The sequence below is a fragment of the Corvus moneduloides genome, chromosome 24, assembly GCF_009650955.1.
Source record: "Corvus moneduloides isolate bCorMon1 chromosome 24, bCorMon1.pri, whole genome shotgun sequence".
Taxonomy (NCBI): Eukaryota; Metazoa; Chordata; class Aves; order Passeriformes; family Corvidae; genus Corvus; species Corvus moneduloides.
Genome location: NC_045499.1, coordinates 5,976,837 through 6,001,580, shown reverse-complemented (window position 1 = coordinate 6,001,580; position 24,744 = coordinate 5,976,837). Strand labels below are relative to the sequence as shown.

At 52.8% G+C, this 24,744-nt stretch overlaps 2 protein-coding genes across 3 annotated transcripts in view; both read right to left on the bottom strand.

Moving 5' to 3' along the window:
- The window catches only part of CR1 (complement C3b/C4b receptor 1 (Knops blood group)), a 60,514-nt gene that overhangs the window by 19,608 nt on the left and 16,162 nt on the right, over window positions 1–24,744 (bottom strand). Inside the window, exons 23-54 of the mRNA XM_032133529.1 lie at window positions 23,163–23,468; window positions 22,735–22,923; window positions 22,115–22,306; window positions 21,377–21,476; window positions 19,668–19,750; window positions 18,973–19,167; window positions 18,464–18,523; window positions 18,224–18,352; window positions 17,947–18,123; window positions 17,533–17,656; window positions 14,580–14,758; window positions 13,015–13,206; window positions 12,315–12,506; window positions 11,306–11,500; window positions 10,871–10,930; window positions 10,745–10,771; window positions 10,575–10,638; window positions 10,298–10,408; window positions 9,878–10,069; window positions 9,534–9,629; window positions 9,180–9,275; window positions 8,073–8,284; window positions 6,142–6,399; window positions 5,824–6,006; window positions 5,305–5,401; window positions 4,521–4,603; window positions 4,230–4,421; window positions 3,629–3,811; window positions 3,333–3,521; window positions 3,107–3,206; window positions 2,700–2,776; window positions 2,092–2,115 (exon numbers count right to left, since the gene is read on the bottom strand). Coding sequence (XP_031989420.1) covers window positions 2,092–2,115; window positions 2,700–2,776; window positions 3,107–3,206; window positions 3,333–3,521; window positions 3,629–3,811; window positions 4,230–4,421; window positions 4,521–4,603; window positions 5,305–5,401; window positions 5,824–6,006; window positions 6,142–6,399; window positions 8,073–8,284; window positions 9,180–9,275; window positions 9,534–9,629; window positions 9,878–10,069; window positions 10,298–10,408; window positions 10,575–10,638; window positions 10,745–10,771; window positions 10,871–10,930; window positions 11,306–11,500; window positions 12,315–12,506; window positions 13,015–13,206; window positions 14,580–14,758; window positions 17,533–17,656; window positions 17,947–18,123; window positions 18,224–18,352; window positions 18,464–18,523; window positions 18,973–19,167; window positions 19,668–19,750; window positions 21,377–21,476; window positions 22,115–22,306; window positions 22,735–22,923; window positions 23,163–23,468 — 4,557 coding nt within the window. The remainder of the gene's footprint in view (window positions 1–2,091; window positions 2,116–2,699; window positions 2,777–3,106; window positions 3,207–3,332; window positions 3,522–3,628; window positions 3,812–4,229; window positions 4,422–4,520; window positions 4,604–5,304; window positions 5,402–5,823; window positions 6,007–6,141; window positions 6,400–8,072; window positions 8,285–9,179; window positions 9,276–9,533; window positions 9,630–9,877; window positions 10,070–10,297; window positions 10,409–10,574; window positions 10,639–10,744; window positions 10,772–10,870; window positions 10,931–11,305; window positions 11,501–12,314; window positions 12,507–13,014; window positions 13,207–14,579; window positions 14,759–17,532; window positions 17,657–17,946; window positions 18,124–18,223; window positions 18,353–18,463; window positions 18,524–18,972; window positions 19,168–19,667; window positions 19,751–21,376; window positions 21,477–22,114; window positions 22,307–22,734; window positions 22,924–23,162; window positions 23,469–24,744) is intronic.
- CD55 (CD55 molecule (Cromer blood group)) lies at window positions 7,417–14,879 on the bottom strand. Of its 2 annotated transcripts, none has more exons than XM_032132760.1 (15): window positions 14,580–14,879; window positions 13,015–13,206; window positions 12,315–12,506; window positions 12,013–12,109; window positions 11,760–11,845; window positions 11,306–11,500; window positions 10,871–10,930; window positions 10,745–10,771; window positions 10,575–10,638; window positions 10,298–10,408; window positions 9,842–10,069; window positions 9,534–9,629; window positions 9,180–9,275; window positions 8,073–8,284; window positions 7,417–7,954 (listed from the first exon to the last, which is right to left on the bottom strand). In XM_032132760.1, exons 1-15 carry the CDS (start codon window positions 14,644–14,646, stop codon window positions 7,950–7,952), a joined length of 1,728 nt encoding a protein of 575 aa, XP_031988651.1. In that variant the 5' UTR covers window positions 14,647–14,879; the 3' UTR covers window positions 7,417–7,949. The 2 variants fall into 2 exon arrangements, with proteins under 2 accessions (XP_031988651.1, XP_031988652.1); XM_032132761.1 differs by having other exon boundaries at window positions 9,878–10,069; window positions 14,580–14,876.

Here is a 24,744-nt window from a genome sequence, read left to right as displayed (position 1 = left end):
ATGCTTACAAATCCAACATTCACACTTCAGAATTGCACTGGGTCGTTTGCACTCAGATTATAAAGTAGAATTATGTACAATTGATTGCAAATACAGTAAATAAACCCTCTCCATGGTAAATCTTGGTGACCACACCTGTAAAGCTCTGTCACAGCATTCACAATTCCTTTCATTTGGTTGTGGGGAGATAATTCCAAGCTGATCCCCAAATCACATGCTAAATCATTTGAAAAAAAAAATCACTTTGGAATATGCAGTAGGAGTAAATGTGCTGGGATTAAAATAGCAAAGCCAAGCACAACCCAGAGCTGTGAGGCTTTAGGTTGTGTCTGGTCCGTTTAGTCACTCCCGTGGCTTATGGTAAGAGAGAAATAAAAATAACCAGCAATGTGCAAGTGCTTGTTCTGCAAGGCTGAAGAAACAGGATCTGCAGTGGCCCTGTGACAGCTGAACAGGACAGTGCTCTGCTGGGAAGGGAGAACTTTGGGGTGTGTTTGGAACAAGGCTGACGTGTGGATGGAAATGGTTATTTGTGGGTTTCCTCCTTATCAGAGGAATGTTCCTGCTAGCAGGAAGGCACTGGGGAAAATGGAGAAACCAAAGGCCTGTAGTAGACACATTTTGGATGGTTCCTGTTCCCAAGTGCGCATCATGAGGAGCTCCCAGATGGGTGATTTACCTCTGCAGCACACAAAACCCCAAACCTCAACATTTTGCTTTACCAGCAGCTAAAATTCTGAGTGTCTCAGGCTTAAACAGTCAAAATTCCACCACTGTGTTGTTTTCCTTCTAAAAAGGAAACCTTCTAATCTTAACTCCAGTTTATGACACCCCTTCAGCTTATTCAGTGATCCTTTAGCCAGGCTGAGTTACAAGCAGGAAAGGACCCCAATGCCTCAGCATGGCCTTTCCATCAGCCACACAAATCCTGGGCATTTTGTCCACATGGCTCCTCCCTCACCTCTCTCTGTGCTCACACGCCGTCCTCAGCACAACCACGACTGGGTCAGGTCAGGCAGGATGGAAACAAAGTGCCCAAAAGCTGTGGGGTTGGTGTCCTGTTCCCCACGGAGGACAGGGGATCCCATCAGGGATTTGGCTTGATGTCCATCTGCACCTACTTGGGATCAGAGCAAGAGCCGTCCCCCAGCCCTGCCCTGAGCAGAGCAAGAGCCCAAAATCCTGCTGGACAAGGTGGTGTTCGGTCAAAGGCTGGACTCGATGATCCTGGAGGTCTTTCCCAACCTTGAGCACTGCGTGGCTTTCCGTGCTGTCAGTACTCAGAGATAAGGCCGGACTCGCGCATCCTCCTTGGATCAAAGCAAGCACAGATCACTCTCAGGAGGACGTTCCCTGCTGATCCTTCAGCAGGGGCTGCACTTCCCACCTCAGGACACTTCAGGGACCCCCAAGTCCTGACCAGCCCCAGGCCCAGCGTGCCCTCAGTGGCGCTGAGGAGCCCAACACGTGTGGCACCCAAAGCGCAGGGATTTCTCGAGCTCCCTCTCTTGCAGCATGAAGGCCTTTGGCGTCTCTGTGACTTCACACGGGGATAAGGGCCCTGATTTCTGGGCAGCATGGTGGCAGGGAGCTTCCAAACCACTCCAGCCCCACACAGCACTGCGAGGGTTTCCTGGCTGGGCTTTGCCAGCCGAGGGTGGGCGGTTGCTGCTTCAAGGCCACTTTCACAGGAGGGAAAAGCAGAGCACTGGGAGCACTGGGATCAAGTCCAACGTGTCTACAGGTGCCTTCTCACTGCGCCCCTTCCCTCACCTAGATGTTCATAACCAGCATTGCCAGGAGGAAGGGGAGGATTCCTACAAGACACAAAGAAGAAGTTTCAGTCTTTTCCCTCCCTGGTCCCCTTTAGCTCCCCCTTCCCTTTCACATCCTGATTTAAAGCACCAACAACACCAAGATGAGCACAGACTGCAGCTTTGAAGCCGATTTCAAGCAGAACACACAGGACACAATAACAAAGGCAGGCAGGAGCTGGGTAAGGGAGGGGCTCAGGAATCCAGAATGTCAGAATATGTTGAGTTGGAAAGACCCACAAAGATCAAGTCCAACCCCTGGCTCTCCACTACTCACCAACAATGATCGTGTTCGCTCCACCTGGAAAGGAAATGAGACAAAACATGAAACTCTGCGCCCATCCAGCACAGCAATTCATGAACTACACAACGTGCAGCGTCTCAGACTGGAGCCAGTGCACATGGAAAACATCAGCAACACACAGAACGGGACCCCTGCACAGCCCAGCTCCACAGGTTAAAAGCCAGATGGATTTATTGCAGGATCTCCCCATGGAATAAATCACTGAGGTGCCCAGTCAGGCCAGAAGAAACATTTCGTAACACCCAATTTCAGCGTTACACCAAACTGAGTGAACAGTTCTCACATCTGATTATCTTCATCTCTCCCTGGTACTGGAGACAGAAAGCTTTCCTCTTGTGAAGGTTTTCCCCCTAATTTCTGCTCTTGCCTTGCTCTTTCTCTTTTGTCAGAATGATTCCTGAATTGTACAAGAGTATTGCACCTGAGGCCTCCCAGCCTGAGTTAGGATTGAAATGCTGATTTTTACAGCTGGTTGATAAAGAAGCGCAGGTAGGAGCAGCCCAAGGCCACCAGCAAGGCAGCTCCACCAGAGCAGTGCCAGCTGCTGTTTAATGACTCTGTGCAGGGATTGTCCCTCTTACAGTATGGAGGTGCTGGATCCCAATCGACTCCATCTCCTGCTACCACACATGTGGCAGAAGACTGCTTCAATTTGTACCTAAGGAAAGAGAAGAAGTTTAGTACTTTGCAGAAGATGACCCAGCAGGGTTTTTCCCCACGCTCCCCACCACTGCACACAGGCAAGGGATTAACCAGAACTGTCCCGCTGTGAAATGGGACCTGGCCACAGCAAAGCCACTGAAGGAGGGCGCTCATAGGAGCCAGGCTGGAGCAGCTCAGTGCTGTTTGTCACCCAACACACGTGTGTTGCCACACTGAGGCCCAAAATACAGGGTTTCACTGGAGAATTGCACAGGAGGGATGGTGCTGCCTGTGATCCCAGTCCCAGCCCCCCGAGCCGGTCCCTACTGAGCAGGGATCCACTCACGGAGGGTTGCAGGTGAATGTCACAACTCCTTCAAACGGGAAAGTCTTGGCATTTCCGACCACATTCCCGTGCTCTACCCTGGGAGCAGAGCACTGCTGTCCTGGAGGAAAAGAAAGCAGCATGGGAATTACTTCAAACCCGGAGATGGACACGACCCAAATTTCAGAGGGACACCCCAAGCATGTCCAGACCCCTCCCACTGTCAGGATGAAGTGGAGATGCTCACGGGTACAGGATGGTGGGTTTGCAGCAGACCAGGATGCGTTCCTCTGACAGGTGACAGCAGAGGAACTTCCAGGCGCTAGCTTGAAGCCTGGCTTGCAGTGATACATCACTTTCGTCCCAAAAGCAGAGCTCTCACCCACTGCCGTTGTTGGGGAGGCAAAAGGGAATTCTGGGGGACGACCACAGCGGACTAAAGGGAGACAAACACAGGGCTGGTTACAGAAGATGCCCAAAGGCCTGGACTAACAACAGTGAACTGCAGCTTTGGAGCACAGAAATAAATTTGTCTGTGCTCACTTTCATCACAGGTTGGCAGAGGTGGTGTCCAGGTGCTGTTTGCATCACAGGTAACAGCACTGCTGCCTTTCATGGAATAGCCAGGATTGCACTCAAAGCTCACTTGATCTCCATACGTGTACTCAGATCTGAAGCCAGATAACTTTTTCCCATTTGTCACTTCTGGATTTTCACATTTGACTTCTGGAAGTGAAGATAAGACAATAAGAATATTTATTACATTATTACCAGAGATGTGACGCGAGAAGCTTGCTGGGAGAATCACAGAATGGTCTGGGTTGGAAGATTTTCTGGTTCCAACCCCCTGCCATGGGCAGGATGTCACCTACTAGATCAGAACTGTCACTTTGAAATGGGCAAGTCCTCAGTGGAGCGAGAGAACAGAGACATCATTAAGAACCTCTGAGCACTTCATTTCTCATTTGCAGAAGCCCTGGGCGTGGGCAGGGAGAGGGAGCTTTCTGTGGGCTGAAGAATCTAGTAAACCGAGCCCTGCCTCTGACCACAACCTGGCAGCCCACTGCTGGGAACCCTTTCAGGCTCAAATCCACCTTCTCCTATTTGGCAGCCCATCAGGAAAGCACATTTAACATTTATTTACCTTTGCATTCAGGGGCTGGACCGCTCCAAACTCCCTGGAAGTTCCTACCACTGTTACAGAAGATTGTGGCTTCTCCAATAAGAGATAAACCTTTGTTGCAGCTGTATCTTACAGCCATGCCAAAGGCAAACTCTTCATTCTCGCTGAGGAGATGCCCATTCTTAATTGCAGGCGGTGGTGGGCAGAGAATAACTGCAGGGGAAGGAAACGGTAAGAAATGAAAGAACATTTCCATCATGTAGGTTTAGCTTTGAGGAAGAGATGTCCATAAACCAGTTAAGATCTGCTTACTCTCACAGGATGGAACAGCACTCCAAGAAACTTTCCCATTTCTCACCACACACTCTGCAGACGGCGGCCCAACCAGTCGGAACCTGAGGAAAGGAAAGGTGCAATCTCTCTGAAAAAAGTGAAAAACCCTCGGGAGCTTGAGGAAGTTGAAGAGTTTCTAATTGTATTCTCTGGAGGAGGGGAACCCTAGGGTGTAATCAGCTGGCTCTCCTATAAAATATGATTTTGTCCACACCTAAAGAAATGTAATATATGACGAAGTTGAAGGAAATACTTGCAATGGGTGGATACAAACTCACAGGACCACGAGCAGGACCTCCTCTCACCCTGAGTCTGTTCAGTCCCGTCCGTGCAGCAGTACACCCAAACAGGAATTCATCTTCTGAGCAGATTCAGGTGTCACCGCTCTTCCTGAAGGCCTCTCCTTCCCTCTCACCCTGCTCCGGGCATCCCCAGGACACCACAGCCCTTTTTTCCGCAAGCCCTCGGCTGCCACACAGGCAGCCTGACTCACCCTGACACACCCCTCAATTACTAATGAGCAGCCACAGGAAACGAGCACAATTCTTTGCAAAGCAGCTAACAAACAACCTGCAAAGTCCATACCTGAGAGCCCAGAAAATTGTTTGGTTTGACAGCAAATCAGGGGGACAGCCCGACCCCCGTGGTCCCTGATCTGAACACCTGAGAGCCAAGGAGCAGCCCCCAGCACTCAGAGCCTCTGAGTGTCCTCTGGCTGCTGTCACCCAGCCTCGACCCAGCGGCAGCCCGGGGTGACACCTACCCAGCGTGACAGGTGAAGGTCACGGTGGCCCCAAAGAGCAGGTCGGTCCTGGCGTGAAAGTTGCCATTCTCAATGTGCGGTTGCCCGCAGGACTTTCCTGAAAGGACAAGTGCTCGGCATTGGCTTTGCTTTATAGGATCAGAGTGGAATGCAGGTGACAGCAGATGTTCAGTGTCATTGCAGAATAGGTGACCTGATTATCAGGTCCCTGACTGCCCTCAGAGCCAAGTGCCAGCACTTGCAGAAGAGATACAAGATCCACGTTAACTTATGAGGAACTGAAAGAAAAGCAAGTAACAGCAAAGACAGAGCTGAGGACAAGTGAGAAAAAAGTTGGGGTTTATGTGCTTACCCAGAAAGGACAGAGAGAGAACCCATGGGCTCGGGACAAACGTCTTGGTCCATGGGAAAACAGCGTGAAGGGGATGGGAACGGGAAGAGACCCACCCACCCAATTCTGAGCCCTGAAGGGGCTTGGGGTGCTGCAAGGGATGTGCTCTCCCCAGTCCCGGAACCCACTGGTGCAGAAGGCGGAATTCCTCGACCAGGAGTTGGCGAGACAGGTGACATGGGGGGACTCCTCGCCGTTCCTCACGTAGCCCGGGCGGCACCTGTACTTCACCACGGCCCCCTCGGGGTAGGACTGCTCGAGGGGCGTGATCGGCTCCGCAAAGACGATCCTGGGCGGCTGCGAGCAGACACCTGCGGGCAGAAGGGTGATGACGGCGGGGCCGCGCAGCCGCTGCCCCATCCCCGTTTCCCCGCGGGTCCATCCCGCGGAGCCCCATCCCCAAGTCCCCCCGTGTCCAGCCCCTGTCCCCCCGTGTCCCCGCTCACCCGCGGCTCCGGGCAGCGCCAGCAGCAGCGCGCAGAGCCAGCGCAGCGCCATGGCCGGGGCCGCTCCCGGGGCCGGTGCTGGCTCCGCGGGATGCGCAGGGATGCGGAGCGCGGCTCGTTCCGGGACGGGCGGAGGGCGGCTCAGCCGCGGATTCCCCTCGCGGCTGTTGCACGAAGAGGCGTTTTTTTCTCCGGCTACGGAGGGAGCTTTGGCTCGGCTGAGCCCCCGGGGCTGCGGGCAGGGTCCCCGGGACGGTCAGCGGGCGCAGCGGCTCCTCCGCCGGTGGCCGCGGCCGCTCCCACACCGGCTCTGGCCGCTCCTACGGCGCTGCCGCTTTATATCATTGGGGAATGGCACCGCTCGACGAGCGAGGAACGGTGAACCAGGGGCGGCTGCCGCTGGGGTCGGGGTTCCTTTCCCCCGCCCCCCGGCCCCTCCTGCCGCACCCGCCCGGTTCCAGGGAAGGAATTTATCCCCGGGCTGCGTAAGCCAGCATGCAGTGCACGCCTTCCCGTAATCAGCTCTCTGAACTCGGGGAGTGTCCGCCTTGGGAAAGTTTCTCGTTCTTCATCCTACCCTTGGGATTCAGCGCGAGATCACCAAGGTTTCCTTGGAAGAGCCCTTGTCCTCCTGTCACGGTGCTGCACCACCCACACGTGCAGCAAAACATGCAACGCCGGGTGCGTGAATGGCCTGTGCGCTGTAAATCTGGTCACGCTCGGAAAAGCCGGGTGGCCACTGCCTCTCCCTCTCCTCTCAGCAGGACCCCACCTGCCAGCACAACCCCACGGGAATGCTCTGTATCCCAGTACGATAACAAACACAACAGCAGAGTCTGATAAGGGTCTGGCACTTTTGTTTCCCTGTGGCACTGCCCCTATTTCTCCAGAATAACCAAAACCCCAACCCAATCTCCTGCAAACACCGATAAAGCAGAAAGGTAAATGTTTCAGCTTCTGCTTTATCAATATTTTGTCCCCATAGCAAAGCAAAAGGGGAGCACAAGCTGAGCATGGAACACGTAGTTTAGTTCTCTGAACACCCCGCTGCAGCTGCAGCCTGGTTTTTTAGGCAGAGAAAATAAAACCAGTGCAGGAACACTCAGGGTCCACCCAGGGAAAAGGTTCTACCTGGGCAGAGCTCACACCTTCCCTGGCACATGCCCAGGTGCTGCCCAGAGTGCACACGGGCTCCCACCCAGCAGCGCTGCCCCACCTCCATCATTGCCATTCTCAGAAAAGGCCAGACATGGGACACCAGTGCAACAACAGCAATTAACTGAGCAGAAGTAATTAATGAACTTGAATACATCCGCCAAAGAATGAGACTGCAAAAGGCTTGATTAGTAACTATGAAATAAACCCCAGAGCCAGGATAGCAGTATTCCTTATTTTACATTCCTTTTATTTACAGAACAGTTTTACTAGAAATACTGTAAATCTTGTACTTCTATCTGCACACTAGGAAAAGAACCCCAGTCAAAAAAAGTAGTTTAAAAATACAAATAAATCACATAAGATTGTGCAAAGAGGAAATTATTTTCCTAGTGGAAAGAAACGTTTACTGACTTTTTGAACTCTGGCTTTAAGAGCTGCAAAAATACTTTGTTCATACAAAAATAAACAAAAAAGTAGGTATTAAACCAACACAGAGCTGGGTTTGAAGTATGTTTGATTTTTCTGCTTCTTTGCCAAGTCAGGTGAAGTCAGACCTTTGACTTCAGGTCTCTTTATTGCACTAAGAACCGAACCCCTGACAGCACCAGGGATCGGTGTCAGAACTCCCCTTCCCTCCTCAGCCGCTGGATTTATCCTGCAACGGGAAACAAGCAGTAATCAGGGCGAGTCCCTCGGCCTGGGGAGGGTTTGTGGAGCCCTGGCCCCCTCCCCAGAGAGCCCGGGGTGTTTGGGGTGCCCCGTGCAGCTCCTACCGTCGGGTGCCAGGCGCTGGGGCTGGCACAGGTGAGCGTGGGTGGGCACCGCGCACACGGGGCAGACGTGGCAGCCGGGGCTGTGCAGAGGGACCAGGTGGACCAGGCTCCCCTCCGCGGCCAGGGGACACACAGGGCTGCTGGATGTGTCCCCGTGGACAAGAGACAGGAGCTGCTGGTCCGTGCAGGGAGGGCAGACAGTGCCCCACGAGCTGTGGGGAGAGAGGTGAGGGTGAGTCCCAACGGGATCGTGACAGAACCTGCCCCTCTCCAAAGCACCCTGCACAGGCTCCAGCACCCACAAGAGCTGTTTTCCTTCACAATTTCACTTTTTAAACTCAAATAAGCAGTGATTCAAGAATGCAGATCTGGAACTGCTCCCCCAGGATTGGGGCCCACAGCCAGGCACTCACAAGAATAAATGAAAAAAAAAACCCAAACAAACACAGCAACAAGGAGTTCACACTTCCTAAAGCCAAAGCAAGCAGATGCATGTCAAACCATGTTGGTCTGTTTTCTCCTATGAATTTGCCTCTGTCAGTGGTGACTCTCTTAAGGAAGCTTTGTGAGCCTGAGAGAACATCGGTCTCTCATGGGCAAATGTCAGAAGATAAATAAATAAACTGAGCCAATAGGCTTACCTTGCTCACGTCATCACTGCTCTGGCCCGAAACCTGACCTTGCCACAGGCAAATGAACCATACCCACAAGTGGGAAAAGCCCTGGGCAGTGGGTGAAAAGAGGCTCCTGCTGTAGGGTCTCACTTGGGCTCTTTGCTGCTTAACCAAAACCAGAGCTCCAAAGAACACAAGGCCGAGCCAGGTGAGCACAGCTGAGGGGCACAGGCTGCTTCAGAGACACCCAAGGAAACCCCACAAGCACCGTCTGAATAAACCTCACCCGGTTTCACATCTCTCTGCTCGAACAGGCCCCACACTTCTGCCCTGGCACAGGGCTGGGAGCAAACGCCACCAACATTCACACACTGCCACCTATTTCTATTTTAAGTAAAGCAGTGAACTCTCAGTTTTGAGGGCACTGGGCACACACTGCGGTGCTGCTGCTGAGAGGAGCTGGACAGGAGCTGCCTGCACTGGCCACACTCACCCCTTGTCCCGCCACTCCCCCGGTGTCACAGCACTGTTGCCATCCTGGCCAGTGTGGGCACGGAGCCAGCTCTCACAGATGGGACAGATGTGGTCACTGTGGAGAAGAACCGTTGAGGATGTGCACTAAGAGCATGGATGTGCCTTCCAGGCCATGCTTCTGGGGCTTGGAGCAGCCTGGGATAGGGGAAGGTGTCCCCGCCCATGGCAGGGGGTGGGAAGGAGATGAGCTTTAAGGTCCCTTCCAACCCAAACCATTCCAGGATTCTCTGATAAGCACAGTTCTACTCCATTCTGAAGTGATTTTTGTCCAGGCCAACCGTGGCAACTGGGTATTTTTAGGTGGAAGACTGACCTTTTGTGGTCCATGGGCTGCTCTGCCTCACTCCACCACGGAGCAGCTTCTCCTGTGCCATCTCCCCTCAGCACATCCACAGCTTTGGCAGGAGAGCTGAATGCAGAGAGAGAGAGAGAGAGAGAACAACCTGAGTGTGTGGCTTTCCAAAAACACCTGCTGCCCGACAGAGCCACTGCTTTCTAAATATCAAACACTTGCTGCCTCTAAAACAGCAACCACATGAATTCCAACCGCCAAACTCGCTCTCTCCACACAAAGATGCTTTCTCCCCCTTTCCCCTTGTTTTGCTTTCCATGGGCCCATACCAGGGGAGCAGAAGCAAGCCCCTGTTGATGCTGTACCTGGTGCCTGCTGCGCTTGGTCTGTCCCCGTCCCCAATGCTGGGGACCGAGTAGGTGCGGGGTTTTTGGGGCTGGGAGCTCAGCCAGTCCTGGCAGGCGGTGCAGCCGCGGCGCGCGGGCTCCGAGAGAGGGGACAGGTCACCGTGGAGCTGCTCCTCACAGCTGGGACACACGTGGCAATTCCCTGTGTGGCTGTGGATGAGAGATGCAGGGGAAATGCCTCCAGAGAGCAGCCAGCAAAGCCCGAACCCTCCTGTGAGGCAGCCGGCGCCCTTTGGACAGCGGGATGTTCATCGTGGTGTTTGAAAGTCAAAAACTGCTCAGAGATGTTCTGCACGGGTGTGCTCAGCACCAGTGAGACCCCTGGCTGTCGCCAGAAGTCTGACACAAGGTTTTGGGCAGGTGAACAAGCAAACCTACCAAAAATAGTAATTCCAGGGCTTGGGCTGCTTCTTCTCATGCGTTACCTCCGGGCGCATCACTGCATCCCTTCCCTTCGTCTCGTGCTTTTGTAAACTCACATCATAAGAGCTGAAGAGACAGAGAGGAGAAAATTTGTAGAAAAAAAAGAAACTTAGCAACACGAAAAGATAGTGCTAAGCATGCAAATGTAATGAAGGTGCAGGGCTTGAAAGGAAATAGTCACTTATCCCTAGGGAAGGTTATGATTTACGAGGGGCAGCTTAGTGTCGCTTACTGCTTCTCACTCTCTTTCCGTCTCATGATGATCCCAGCTAGAATTCCAAGGACTACTGGGGGAACTAACAAAGAAGGGAAAGGGAGAGTGAAATCAACCATTGACTCCAGGTATTTAACAGCAAACAGCTTTGGGGTAGGAAAACGTACTTTCAGTTTTAAGCTACCTACCGATGCAACTCGGAATGAGGATGCTTGCTGGGGAGGGAAACAATGAACTGGGTGTTAAAAATATGAAGCCCAAAATGTGGTGCAATTGCAGCAATTAACAGGACTTTTAAGAAATGGAGCTCTTACCCAGCCAGTAAGGGTTGTCTTCCAAAGGTTTGGTTTGGTTTGTCTCTGCTGTGGTTTTAACTAGAGAGAGACAAAGGAAAAGCACTCAAAATGCTGTTTTATGTGGTGCTCAACTCGCACATAATGTACATAATCGCTCAGTGAGGAGTCAACATCACATGGGCAGGGACAGGGACCTCTTGTGACACTCCAGGCCTTATGGACAGAGGGGATTCTGCTGTTCTACTTGGCTTTATTGCCTGGGTGTTGCTGGACACGAGATATAAATCCCTTCTAAGTTCACTCCACCAGCTTTGCAGTCACTGCTACATTTCACACATGGTTAATTACATTTCTGCCTGTTCCTCTTGAAGGGAAAATGTAAAACCATGCCTGCTTGTGCAAGAAAAACTGCTGGGGACCGGGATGGTTGTGAGGAGAGGGATGAGTGCTCACCCCGGCACTCGGGAGGGGCCCCGCTCCAGGTGCCGTGGGTCCCGTTCTCCGTGGTGCAGCTCAGGGTGTCCTGTCCCACGAGCTCCAGCCCCGGCTCGCACGTGTAGGTTGTGACGGAGCCGAACACAAACTCGTCCGAGCTGTTACCACTGTGCTGCCCGTGGGGGATGGCTGGAGGAGGGGGACAGGAAATAGCTGTGGGAGGAAGAGAAAAGAGTTCAGGAGGTGACCCCTGGGATGCTCTTCTCAGCAGCCTGAGGGGACGCTGCTTCTGTCAGGCTTTCACAGGCAGAAGGCAGCAGTGATGCTCCCGGGGAGTCCCTGCTTTGTGATAGCAGCTTTCCCCTTGTGGGGATGCTGACCTGACTTCACTCAGTGAAGTAAACCAGAAAAGGAGCATTTCTGGGTTGGAATATTTGGTATTTCCAGTCAAGCACTGGGCAACTTCACTTACCCTGACAAGCTGGAAGAGGACTCCAGGCAGCTTTGTTTCCCTGTAGGAGACACCTGATGAAAGGTGATGCTCCCTCTAATCTGTACCTGCAGGAGCAAAAGGCACATCCCAAAATCAGCTTGTTGTCACCAGCCAAGAATGTGCCACAAGGGGTGCTGAGGACTCGGTATGGGCAGAGCCCCACGTCCCAGTTCACACCCCAGTGACTCTGGCTGCGCAACTGGGATGCAGTGGGGAGCAGCTTCACACTCACCCACGGTCACAAACCACCTTGGCTCTTGCACCCAGCAGGTGATCATCTGCAATAATTTGGCCGTGTTCTGGATTGGCTGGAATACCACAAGATTTCTCTAAAAAAGAGTAAGATTATCCTTAGGACACTGTGAGGCTGGGAAAAACCCCACAGACTTAATTTCCATGGCAGTACGGCAATGTCAAACCAGGCAGTTAATGGCATTTCATGTTAAATGGCATTAGAAAAGAGCAATTTTAAAATACAGATGTGGCATTTGGAACAGAGTGCTGGAGAAAGTGAAATGACACGGAGACACTCACTCTGACACAGCTCAGGAACTTTTGTCCACGTTAAGTTGTCCAGACAGGTGCTGGTGGGCGGCTGGTCTGTGGTGTTTTCATAGCCCAGGCGACAGATGTACCTCACCGTGGTATTAACGGCGTAGAAGTTCTGCCTTTGATCTTGTGGTGATATCCCAGCAAATGGCACGGATGGCGGTCGGGGACAGCTGCCTGGCAGCCACAGAGACAACAGAAACAGAGCAAAAATAACAATATTTAGCTTTCAACTATGAACATAAATCCGAGCAATAACGCACGAGCCTCACTACGAACATGGGTGTCCCAAACAGTGCCCTCCTCCCTGGCCTCTTCCACCAGGGAATTCTCTGAGGAGGGAAAGTGCAGCCAATTCTCACTGTAGAAGTTTCCAAGTCCCCAAAGCCAAACCTCCACCCTTGTTTAACCCTTTGGTCAGTCAGTGCTTCACCCCTGCAGTCCTTCCCCTTTTCCATGTGCTTCCCAAGCTGTTCCTCTATATTTATTAACACACAAGTGCCAGCACGGGGCTCCAACAGCCTCGGTGGCGTGTAGGAAAAAAGGGCAGCGAGAGAAGTGGCCAAACCACTTCATCCTGTGTCGCTGCAGATGAGGAAACCCCTGAGGCAGCGATTGCCAAAGCCGTGGATGTTTTCACAAGCAGCCTGCACCCTCCTTGTGTCAGAGAAAGGGAAACGCTTACGGCCACAGAACTCCAGCAGGCTGGACCACTGGGAATTTGGCAGGCAGCGGATGGTGTCGGAGAGAAAGGGGAGCTTGGTGTAACCCGGGACACAGCTGTAGGTCACCGTGGAGCCCACACTGAAGCTTTCCTGGTGTTTGGTGTCCCCTCGGGGCTCGGCGTGGCTGATATTTGGCAGCGGCCCGCAGTCCCCTGTGGGAAAATAAACGAGGATTTAGCGGGGCTTCTGCTGCTGCTTTTGTAGCCCGGGCTGGGCACACGCAGAGCCTGTGGGAACGGGCGGCACACGGAGCAGGACACACGGAGCACACCCAGGGGCAGCGCCAGGGGCACACAGACTCGAGGTACGTGGGAACAGAGCACACAAACCCGCACAGAGCACACATGGATGTGGGTATGGGGCACACACGGAGACACACTCATAAGGATAACACACGCTCCCATGGATAACACACGGAGCACACACACACACGGATAACACACGGAGCACACACTCACAAGGATCACACACGGAGCACACACACTCACAAGGATCACACATATGCACATGGATAACACACGGAGCACACACACTCCCATGGATCACACACACTCCCATGGATCACACACACTCACAAGGATCACACACGGAGCACACACTCACAAGGATCACACACACTCCCATGGATCACACACGGAGCACACACACTCACAAGGATCACACACGGAGCACACACTCACAAGGATCACACAAGGATCACACACACTCCCATGGATAACACACGGAGCACACACACTCCCATGGATCACACACGGAGCACACACACTCACAAGGATCACACACGGAGCACACACACTCACAAGGATCACACATATGCACATGGATAACACACGGAGCACACACACTCCCATGGATCACACACACTCACAAGGATAACACACGGAGCACACACTCACAAGGATCACACACACTCCCATGGATCACGCACGGAGCACACACTCACAAGGATCACACACACTCACAAGGATAACGCACGGAGCACACACTCACAAGGATCACACAAGGATCACACACACTCACAAGGATCACACACGGAGCACACACACTCCCATGGATCACACACACTCACAAGGATAACGCACGGAGCACACACTCACAAGGATCACACACACTCCCATGGATCACACACGGAGCACACACTCACAAGGATCACACACACTCCCATGGATCACACACGGAGCACACACTCACAAGGATCACACACACTCCCATGGATCACACACGGAGCACACACTCACAAGGATCACACACACTCACAAGGATAACGCACGGAGCACACACTCACAAGGATCACACACACTCACAAGGATAACGCACGGAGCACACACTCACAAGGATCACACACACTCACAAGGATCACACACACTCCCATGGATCACACACACTCACAAGGATCACGCACGGAGCACACACTCGCACACACGAGCGCACGCCCGCGGACGCGCAGAGCGCTCCCGCACCCAGGGAACACCCACGCCCGGCGAGCCGGGCTCCCCGCACACCCCACCCCTCCGCAGGGGCTCACCCCAGGCCGCGGGCAGCAGCAGCAGCAGCAGCAGCAGCAGCAGCGAGCAGCAGCGGCCGGAGCCCATCGCGGCCCCCCGGCACTGCCCGGACACCGGAGCCACTCCCGCGGGGCTGGTCCGAGCTCCGCAGCCGGAGCCCCCGCCCGCCCCTCCCGGCCAGCTCAGCTCCGGGAAATCTCTGACGAAAGCCGTGTGTGAGGGGGGGAGTGGGACTGGGTGTGGAAAACGCGGTGGCCGCGGTGCCCCCTCCACCAGTCACGCCTGGCATCCCAAAGAGCGGCTCTCCGGGAACCCGCTGCCTCAGCAGCTGCTTCTCAGCGTTACTCTGCACCTTCTAAAGGTGAAGACCCCCCTTCTTCCAAAGCTGTCAAGTGCCAAAGGAAAACAAAAGACCCAAAGCAAAAACGGCAGGAAGGGGAATGAGTCCTGCCACCCCGAGGAAAGGGCAGCCAGCAGCAGCCGACCTGCACCTTCCTGCTTCCCTTTGTTATCCAGGAAACAGTGATGTTTCCGCTGAGAAGCTCAAACTTACCTCTTTTACTCTATTTTTTTTAAATTTCCATTTTATTTTCCTTTCCAGTACAATTTCATCCCCAGCAGATGTAACAAAGGCATTTGCAATGAGACGCAGAGATGTTTTCCTAAGGGAGGAATCCAGCACCTTGGATAACGTATTCCTTTAAAATACTTCCTTGTAAGCACCGTGACAAACTACTTGGAGACACCTTGGCTGCGTTTTTACAGTCACTGGCCTGAACGGGGATGGGGGCTGCGTAACGCTGAAGAAATCTGTTAACAGGAAAAAAACCACACCTTAAATTCTGGGGAATTCTCCTGTATTAGCTCAGGGCAGTGACCTTGGCACGGGGCAGGAGATGCTGAAAAGTCTCTGGCAAAGGCTTCACATGATGCCCAGCCCCCGCAGGGAGTGGCTCTGCTCACAGAACCAAGGGCTGCAGCTTCAGCTCAGTAAAATCCTCTTGCTAACAGGCTGGACCCTTGAGCCGGGTTGTTTTCCTGCTTGAGGAGGAAACAGGAGATGTCTATACCACCGGCCTGGCTCAGCCCTGCCCCTCTGCACCCACATTTGCTGCCCCTTTTTTGCCCCAGGAACCGGGGGAGCACCGGCTCCTCCCACGCAGCAGCTGAGCCCCACGATAGCAGCTCCGTGCCTGCCCAGCCAGCGAGGGCCACTTGCTTTATCTGGCCCGGACATCCCTCCCTGCACGGCAGGAATCAGGCCAAGCAGCTGCTGGTGGCAGAAGGACACGCTCAGAGAGCAGCCTGACCCGAGCTGGTGCAGGGCTGGGGCAGCGGGAGGTGTCCGGCAAAACCTGCCAGCAAGAACAGCGCTGGAGCTGCTCCAGGCCTCCCACAGAAACTCAGCCTCAGCTCCCAAAACCCTCTGGGACTGGCCCCTGGGTCTGCATGGGCTGAGCCACAGCTCAGGGGCTGCAGGGCTCAGGCCCAGGGTGGCTGAATGGGATTAAGGGAGGTGTAATTCCAGCTTCCTTTTCCAGACCACTTCCCAGAAACACATTCCCACACATTCCTGCATGGATTTGATTTCCTCCTTTACTACTTTTTTTTTTTTTGGTATAACTGAGTTTAACTTGCCCTGAATGTCATTTAGAAAATAAATGTTCAGAGTGCTGATAAAGAACTGACTGAACATCAGACCTGAACATTGCCAGGGTATACCTAAAAGCTGATTCCTTCCTGAAAAAGAGAATAAAATATGACAAGGGAACAGCAGGGAGCTGAATTTACAGACTTTATAAACAACTGCCATTTATCACTAAATATAAATAAAAACCCAGAAAGGCTTTGGGAGTTTTAGGTCTTTAAGAACAAAATTGGGGTAGGCAGCCAAAGGAATGAGCATGACATTTCCTGTCCCTCTGTTGCAGGGTGGCAGCACTGGGGAGGATATTTAGGAGCTGTATTTCTGTATCTGGGAGTGCTTGGTGTGCTCACAGCATGACTGAGCTGCCTCCCTCCCTCTGGAAAGCAGAAGTGGCTCCTTTACGTTACGAGATTAGGGATGCCCGGCCCACACGTGGCTTTATCTTCCTGTGGTAGAAACCAAAACTGCAAGGAACTTTGGGGCTGATACAAGAAGCTTTTCCTAAAGGAAGGGCTTAAACCACTCAGGATACAAAGATCAAACCATTTAATAACCGAGTACCACGGTTTCCTAAAAGAAGTCAGCTCATAACTCTGCAGGACGGGGAAATCCGTGCTTTGCTTTTCAGCCCCACTGGCAGCTGGATCCACGGCTGGAATTCCTGGGAAGTTACGGGAGCAGCTCAGCTCCCCAGGGAGGCTGGGGCTGTATTTAGGGTTTGCTGTGGCGTTGCCAGCGAGCAGAAAACCTGCGGCCCTGGAAACACAGCATCAGGCTGGGCGTGACATAGCCGGGCCCCGGAGGAACTTCTGCCGGAGGTCTGAGGGTTTCTGGGACAATGCAGCCTCTGAAACTCTGGTGGGATGAGCAGGAATCACAGCTGGAGTCACGGTGCTGGAAGGCAACTGCTGTAAGAAAAACGCAGATGGGAGGAGCAAGTATGGAAATCAGCCAATGCTTGCGGGAGTAACTTGCAATCGATTTCTTGGAATGCTAAAACATCGCCATTAAAAAGTTACATTTTATATGTGGGACAGACCTGACTGAGGTCATCCTTTATCTCAGAGCAAAGTGTAAGGGTCCTGATAAGTGTGACCATTGCATGGGGCACTTTTGGAACAGACGAGGAACAGTTAAAGATTTTCTGACTTTGACCCAAGAGACAAAAGCCAGGGATGGGCAAACTCAGCTTGACCCTGACACCAGAGAAACACTTCTCACCATCCCCCAGTTGGACACTGAGACCCTCCAGCGGGTGTTGTGTCTGCCCTGCTTACAATGACACAATTACAGCTCCCAGCGCGTCCCACAGAGCCAACACTCACCCTTTCCTGGATGGAATCATCCTTTGCAGCAGGTGGGGAATCTGGAGGAGCAGCACCTCCGCCGTGTCCAGCTCCTCCTGGCCACCCACGACCTCCCTGTGTGGAACAAGGTTGGCATCAGCACCTCAGAGCAAGGACAGGAGCCCTGGCACTCTCAGGGCTATGTGGTACAAAGTTATCTCTTGCTTTTCAAAAGGCCCAAAAACTGAGTTAAAAAAAAAAAAGAGCTGTAATAAGGTGAGGGCAAGGAAGAATTGATAAATTGAAATGTATTTCAGATGAAGCAAAGCTTTTTTAGAATGGGAGGTCAGTGCAGCCAAAGCTGAGTTGTGAACCAGATGCCCAACCAGCAAAAAATATAAATTATACAGAGAAAACTTACGGAGAACAGAACATGACAAAAACCCCACTCACTTCCATGAAATGATGCAGCTTTGGACCATTTCAAGTTTTGAAAGCAGCCGGGTTGGGGGAGGATCCCCATGTACTTTAGAGGACACATGAATCCTTTGCTGGTCCCAAAATAGGATTTTGGGGATTTGTACAAAGGTAGAACAAATCTGAACTCTGAGGCAGCCCAGCTCCTGCTCACTGAAACAGAAATATGGGGGGAAAAAAAGAAAACTCTTGAGTTTTAGGGCTGGGAGTAAGCAGGAAGTGCCACTGATGTCATCATCCCTCCAGGACTGACCTGGTTTCCTGAAGAAAGAGGAAGACTGGGAGAAGGAAATGGTATTTTGGAGCGCCTTTTGATAGAGGCTGAGCTTCATCTCCCACATGGAAGTTTTCTTAGAGGGCTGGATTCCATTTCCCTGCGGACCTGAGAAAAGGAAATTCACGGGGTGAGCTTCATCGGGTGGCCTTTCGTAGAAATGTGATAGAGGAGAAAAATAAATGGGACTTGATTCAATGTCGAGTCATTTCAACTCACTTTTGGGAGGAGCTGTCCTCTCCATGTCTTGTGCTCCGAGTCTGACAGCTGAGCTTTTCTCTGGGGGACAAAGAGTGAGCATTGCTCGGGGCACTCTGCCTTCCTTGCAGAGACCGCTCCGTCCTTGCTCCAGCACTGCCTTTTCCCCCTTTAAAATTTCCTTACAAGTGACATTTGACACCTCCTGCACCTCATAACCACAGTATTTTAAGCTGATTCATCCTAAATACTGAATTAATAAGAAATACTAAATATATAAATAGTAAATATATAATTATATAAATATTCAATATTCAATATTCAATATTAAATATACAAATTTACAAATTTACAAATCTACGAATCTACAAATCTACAACATACAACATACAATATACAATATACAATATTAAACATTAAATATTAAATACTAAATACTCAATATTCAGTATTCAATATTCAATATTCAATATTCAATAGCAATAAATAATGAATAATAATAAATAATATGAGTGAAATGATGAAACCACCTTTGCACTGGGGCGCGGCTCCGCTCCAGGCTCCGCTGGTTTTGTCCCTGCTCGTACAATGGATGCTCCCATTCCCGACCAGCTGGAAGTTGGGGTCACAGCTGTAGGTCACCGTGGAGTTAAAAGCAAAAATTTCAATGCCTTCCCTGTCGTGTCTCCCGTGGCTGATTGGAGGAGGTGGAGGGCAGGTAATTACTGCAGGAGAGAGGGACAATGTATGTGTGCTAAAAGCTTCGGTTTTAATAAAAATACTAAATGTTTGAGTCTAGCTAAGGTTCCTGGAGATAAACTTTGGACAGTGAAGGTGGGTAACCAGCACTAGATGGGTAAAGCACTGCTGCCTGTCTCAATTCTCTCTTGTTTGTCCCTGAAGTGTTTCTCTTCTCACACCTTTCTCCCTCCCACAACACGGCCCCAACAAATAAACAGCAGCTTGCCATGCCCTGACTCAAGATTCCTGGAAATCTCACCCCATCGCCTTCAGTCATGACAAAAATGTTGATTTTGTGGGAACAAAACTGCTGAAACTGTGTCAGCAGCAGAATGGGCCTTTCTCAGCTGCAGTGTTAGAGACAGATCAGCCACAGAATATCAGCAGAAACAATCCAAAGAGAGGTTCAGACTGGTCATGGGGATGCAGGGTCTGCTGGAGTGAAGTAAAAAGGTTTTATCTCACAATTAAAGATGAATCTCACATTCACAAGTTGGAAGTTCGCTCCATTCAACATCGTTTCCTTTCAGCTGGCACCGGATGAAATTATTCCCAACTACTTTGTACCTAAAATACACGAGGAAAAATTCAGTGTAACTATCCAAAATCTGTGAATATTTCCCACCCACCCCCAGCATGAGTAGGATCAGGAGTGTAAAGCCAGCGGTGATGCTGACACTGCTGGTTACCAGCAGAACTCCTTCCAGGATCTGTGTTAATCTATTTTAGGCGATTCTCTGCTCTGACTCGGCATTTTCCACGGCAGGAATGGGAGAAGCTGGGGCTGGCACAGCTCTCCGGGAATGCCAGACAGCGCCGAGCTGAGGTGTGGATTCCCACACGGATTTGCTGAATCAGAGACTCCGTCCCTGCCGGTTTCCCAGCCCAGCAGTGCTGGGGTTGATTCATTCTGCCGCCATCCAGGGCCTTTCCCACGCCGCTGTCACCTCCAGGACGAGGTGACGAGGGTTGCAGCTCCCTGCCGAGCACACACAGCACCTCCAAAGGCTGGGGCTCAGCCCTGGCTGCTGCTCGCTGGGGTCACGGAACTGGATCTGCCAAACCCCTCGGTGCTGGTGGGGCAGGGCAGGGTCCCCAGTGTCCCCCAGTGCCACCTCCTGCCCAACACCTGCTTTGGGGTGTCAGGTGCAGCTGTTTTGCTGAAGTTTTGCCAGAGAATCAAACACCTGCACATTGTAGGGGCACTTTCTCAGCTGATAAGGTACTTTCCCCAGAGATCCTGTGGACTTCCCATCCCTGGAAGTCTCCAAGGCCAGGTTGGATGGGGCTTGGAGCCACCTGGGCTAGTGGAAGGTGTCCCTGCCCATGGCAGGGCATGGCACTGGATGAGGTTTAAACTCTCTTCCGACCCAAACCAGTCTGGGATTCTGGGATTCAGATACATCCTTCATGTACAGCAGGAACCAGTGAGGGCAACAGGGATCGATCCACATCTAATTAAAGTGGTTTCTGCATTGGCTTGCTGGAAGCTCGTGGATCTTGTTCTGACACCTTCCCCATCTCTGAATTACCCTCCTGTGCTAAAGCCCTCAGCATCTGGACATGATGGAAATTATCTGATCTAAATTACATGAGCAACATCATCCCTCCACCCTGCTGTGGATTTCCAAAGTTTCTCTCAACCCCTTTCTCTCAAGAAGGGTGGGACATGCTGTCATTTTCTTTAATTACATCCTGAGGGAGAGAACAAACCCCTCTGCTATGTCTGGAGCTGGGCAGCACAAGCCAGATGATGCCAGGTGCATCCTGCTTGGGAGGGAGGAACACTGGCTGGAGTAGCAAGAACTTGACATTTCAGCTCAGTCCACTGCATTTGGGCCCTGATTGAAAGCAGGCAGCAGCCATGAGTCAGCTCCTGACTGATGGAAACTGTGCTTCACTGCACTTTTCCAGCTGAACTTAACTGGATTTTAAACATCCCCATGTAACTCTTTTTATTCAATACCTCTCAACTATCTTACGCTGAAATATTTTAAATAACTCATGTTGAAGTCTAGAGTTATCAGCTGAGAGTGCAACCAGCTGGTGCTGCTGGGAATGGACACTTAAAGCTGCTCTGGGTGGCACTTGAAGGAAAAGGTGAATCCTGACCCTGGTCCCCTCCCTCCAGCTGTGTGCCACTCTGCAGCTGTGTCCCAGCCCCGCCCCGCCGTGGCAGTGCCCAGCACTCACCCATCCTCACAGAACACATCCACCCGCGCTCCCAGCTGCAGGTCCGTGAGGGGCCCCATCCTCCCCCCGGGCGGCGCTCCCGGGGCGCCGCAGGACCTCCCTGGGGGACACAAAGAAGGCTGAATGAGGCATCAGACACAGGCTTAGAGGGTTATTCCCAAAGGTTCCAAAGCATTTTAGTCCATGGGCGTCACAGCCGGGCTGGCAGGAGCGAGACTCAGCTGCAGGGGAAGGTGGGGATCCCAAAAGGCTCCACACTCACAGAGGTGTTTCCATCTCAGTGGATTAGGAAGAAGGTGCTTGACTGTGAAAAAATTTTCCTGTCACATCACCAGTCTTAATATTCCATGGGGGTCACAAGAGGATGCTTTGCCCTCATTTTGAAGTTCAGTGCTAGAATAGCAGATTGGGATTTGTCCCCTGCATGTGCCACGTCCCAGTGAAAACGCCTTTAGGATTGTGAAAAGGTTGGAAAAGACCTGTAAGCTCATCGAGTCCAACCAAACATTCCCTAACATGAAAATCAAACCACATCTGTTTATGCCAGCAGAAAAATAAAGAAAGAACATCACTGATAGTTCTGCTGTTCAGTCTTGAATAGGGATGACAAGGAATATCCACCCAGCTTTGTGCTAATGGGGCTGTTGGGATGATGACAACCAGGCTGCATTTTGGGATGCAGGTTGGGAGCAGCCAAGGCTGCTTTCTTGGGGCATGGGGTGGAGCAGAAATACTCACTCCTGCACAGCTCAGCAGCTTCTGACCACGCCAGGTTCTCGAGGCAAGTGCTGGAGGGGGAGCTCTCCGAGGTGTTCTCGTAGCCGGGCCGGCAGACGTAGCTCACGTTGGTCCCCACAGGGAAGAAATTCCTCCTCTCATCCTCCTTGGACAGGGCAGCAAACCTCAGCCTGGTCGGGGCAGCGCAGCTCCCTGGCGGCCCAGGAAAGCCGGCCTGAAAGAGCTGCCCACCAGGAGCGTGCCAAACACACCCTGGGATCACGGGAATGCTTCTGGAAAGCTCCTGGTGCTCATGGCAGGTTAATTTGGGTTCCTTACCAGGCTGCCAAACTGCTGCAGGCACCAAAGCGGGGATGGAGCGGCGTTAGGAGCCCGGGGAAGGGGTTAGTAGGACATGGGGAGCACATGCACAGGCTGGGGGGGCACAGGACCCCAGCTCCACCCCCCGACTGACCCCTCTCCCAGCCCCCGCGGCCACCAGCGGCTCCGAGGGGCAGCGGCACAGGACAGCGGGTTTGGGGTTTGTCCCTCGGGACAGGGACGGTGCCAGCGCAGCGCAGCCCCAGGAGGGACAGGGATGTCGACCCGGGGCTGTGTTTCAGAGAAAGGAGGGTATTTACGGCCGCAGGGGTCCAGCAGCCTGGACCAGAGGTTGCCGGGCAGGCATTCCGTGGTGTCCGGCAGCCCCGGGATCTTGCGGGCGCCCTCGGCGCAGGTGAACGTCACCCTGGACCCCACCGGGAAGCTGCTGGGGTGCTCATCGCTGGATGGCCTGGAGTAGGTCATGGCAGGAGGGGGCCCACAGTCACCTGTGGCAGGAGAACACCTCCTCAGGTGAGGACCCCCTGCCCTGGCCCCTTCCCCGCCCCAGGAGGGTGATTGGGATGGCCCAGGTGTCCCCTGTGGGGAAAGCCCCAGCCAGGGCTGGATCTGACAGCACCGAGCCATGGGTTGGTCCCCAGGCTTGGGGCTGGCATCACCCAGCCCCTGAGCAGCCAGGTGGGATCCAGGCAGGTGTCTCTGGTCCTTCCCACGGCCCTGTACTCACCACGAGCCACAGGAATGCTGAGGAGCCCCAGCACGGCCAGGAGCAGCAGAGGGTGACCAGAGGCAGCCCCGCAGGTCGGGGGGTCTGGGTGTCCCCCCCATGCTGGTGCTCCAGCCCTCATTGCAGCAGTTCCTGTGCTCCTCTGCTGAGCACCACTGCTGCCAAGGGCTGAGTGCAGAGCTGGGAGGAGATGCTCTGCAGCAGGCTCCACCAAGCCTCTGGAGCGTGGAAACCTTCCCAGAACACACACGGAGCTGAAATCTCCATCAGGAACACGGAGAGCAACCGGGGTGGGGACAGCTGTCACTCACAGGCTCGGGGAGAGCCTGCTGGTCCTCCTGCCCCATCAGGCTCAAGCCTTTTATTTGTCCTGAGGCTGGCAGTGAGCACTGACCAGCACAGTTTTTCCAAAACTATGTTCCCAGAGGAGGAAGGACTCCGTTCCCGCCCCAGGCTGTGTCCAGGGTAGGAAAACACCTCCTCAGTTATTTGCTGGCAGGTATTACACCACAGATCAACAGAGTCAGTGAAGCAAAGAAAAGCATTTTCCTTTTTGTTTATTGCCTGACTCATTAGTAATGAGGAACGGGTGTGAGCAGCATATCTGTGTCCTGATTAACCCTGTGACAAGTCCCGTGTGACATCAGCCAGGGCTGCTCGAACACCCTCAGATACACCCAGGATGCAACATCCAGCTTTTACCCACACTTGTGGGTGCCAAGCCTTGCACAGGGAGGAAAAAACCCCTGTCTGCAGTCCCAGGTAAGCTCAGGGTGGAGGGGACCGAGGTGTCACACTGAGAGGGTGCAGCCCTGCTTGTCTGGTGGTCAGAGAGCACTGGAGAGCAGGGATCTCTTCTCATGGCAGAACTCCTCACCTGGGGGTGGAGAAGCACAGGATGCATCCCCAAGCACCTTTCTGTGCCAAATTAGAGACACCACCTCTTCCCTGGCTGTTGTTTAGGCTCTGGTAACAAGTAAAGCGATTTCAGTAACTTCTAAAACACACATCTGGCAGCGATGCTCGTGCAGGAGGTGAAGGCTCCTCCTTCTCCCACCCAGCCTGGGCTGATGCAGCTCCCCGAGCACCCCAGGACTCACCCAGCTGCCAGGGCTCAGCTTTCCCCCAGAACCAGCACTGGATCATGCTGGAAATCTGCCCCATTTACAGCCAACATGACAGATCACGATTCCCCCCCTGGATAAATCCCCGGGAATAAGCACTGCAGCAGAGCCACAGGATCTGATCAGCATTTATTGAGGAACAGGGATTTGCTGCCTGATTCTCTGCACTTACAACTGGTTGAATTCCAACATCTATTCTCAGCATTTGCTCACCAGAAATAGGGATGTGGAGGATGAGACCAACTCAGATGTTTGGCGAGGCCAGGAACCTGTGCCCTGTTTTAAATCCAGGGATGGGGCAACAGCAGCCTTTAGAAATGCACTTCCCATGCACTGCCCTTAGCCAGACAAACAGAAATCAGGAGCTGGATGAGCAGGAAACCAGGAGGTTAAACACTTACTGCACCGCTGTTTCCAGCAGGGTGCAAATGTACACAAACCCCAGCAGAACCTTCAGA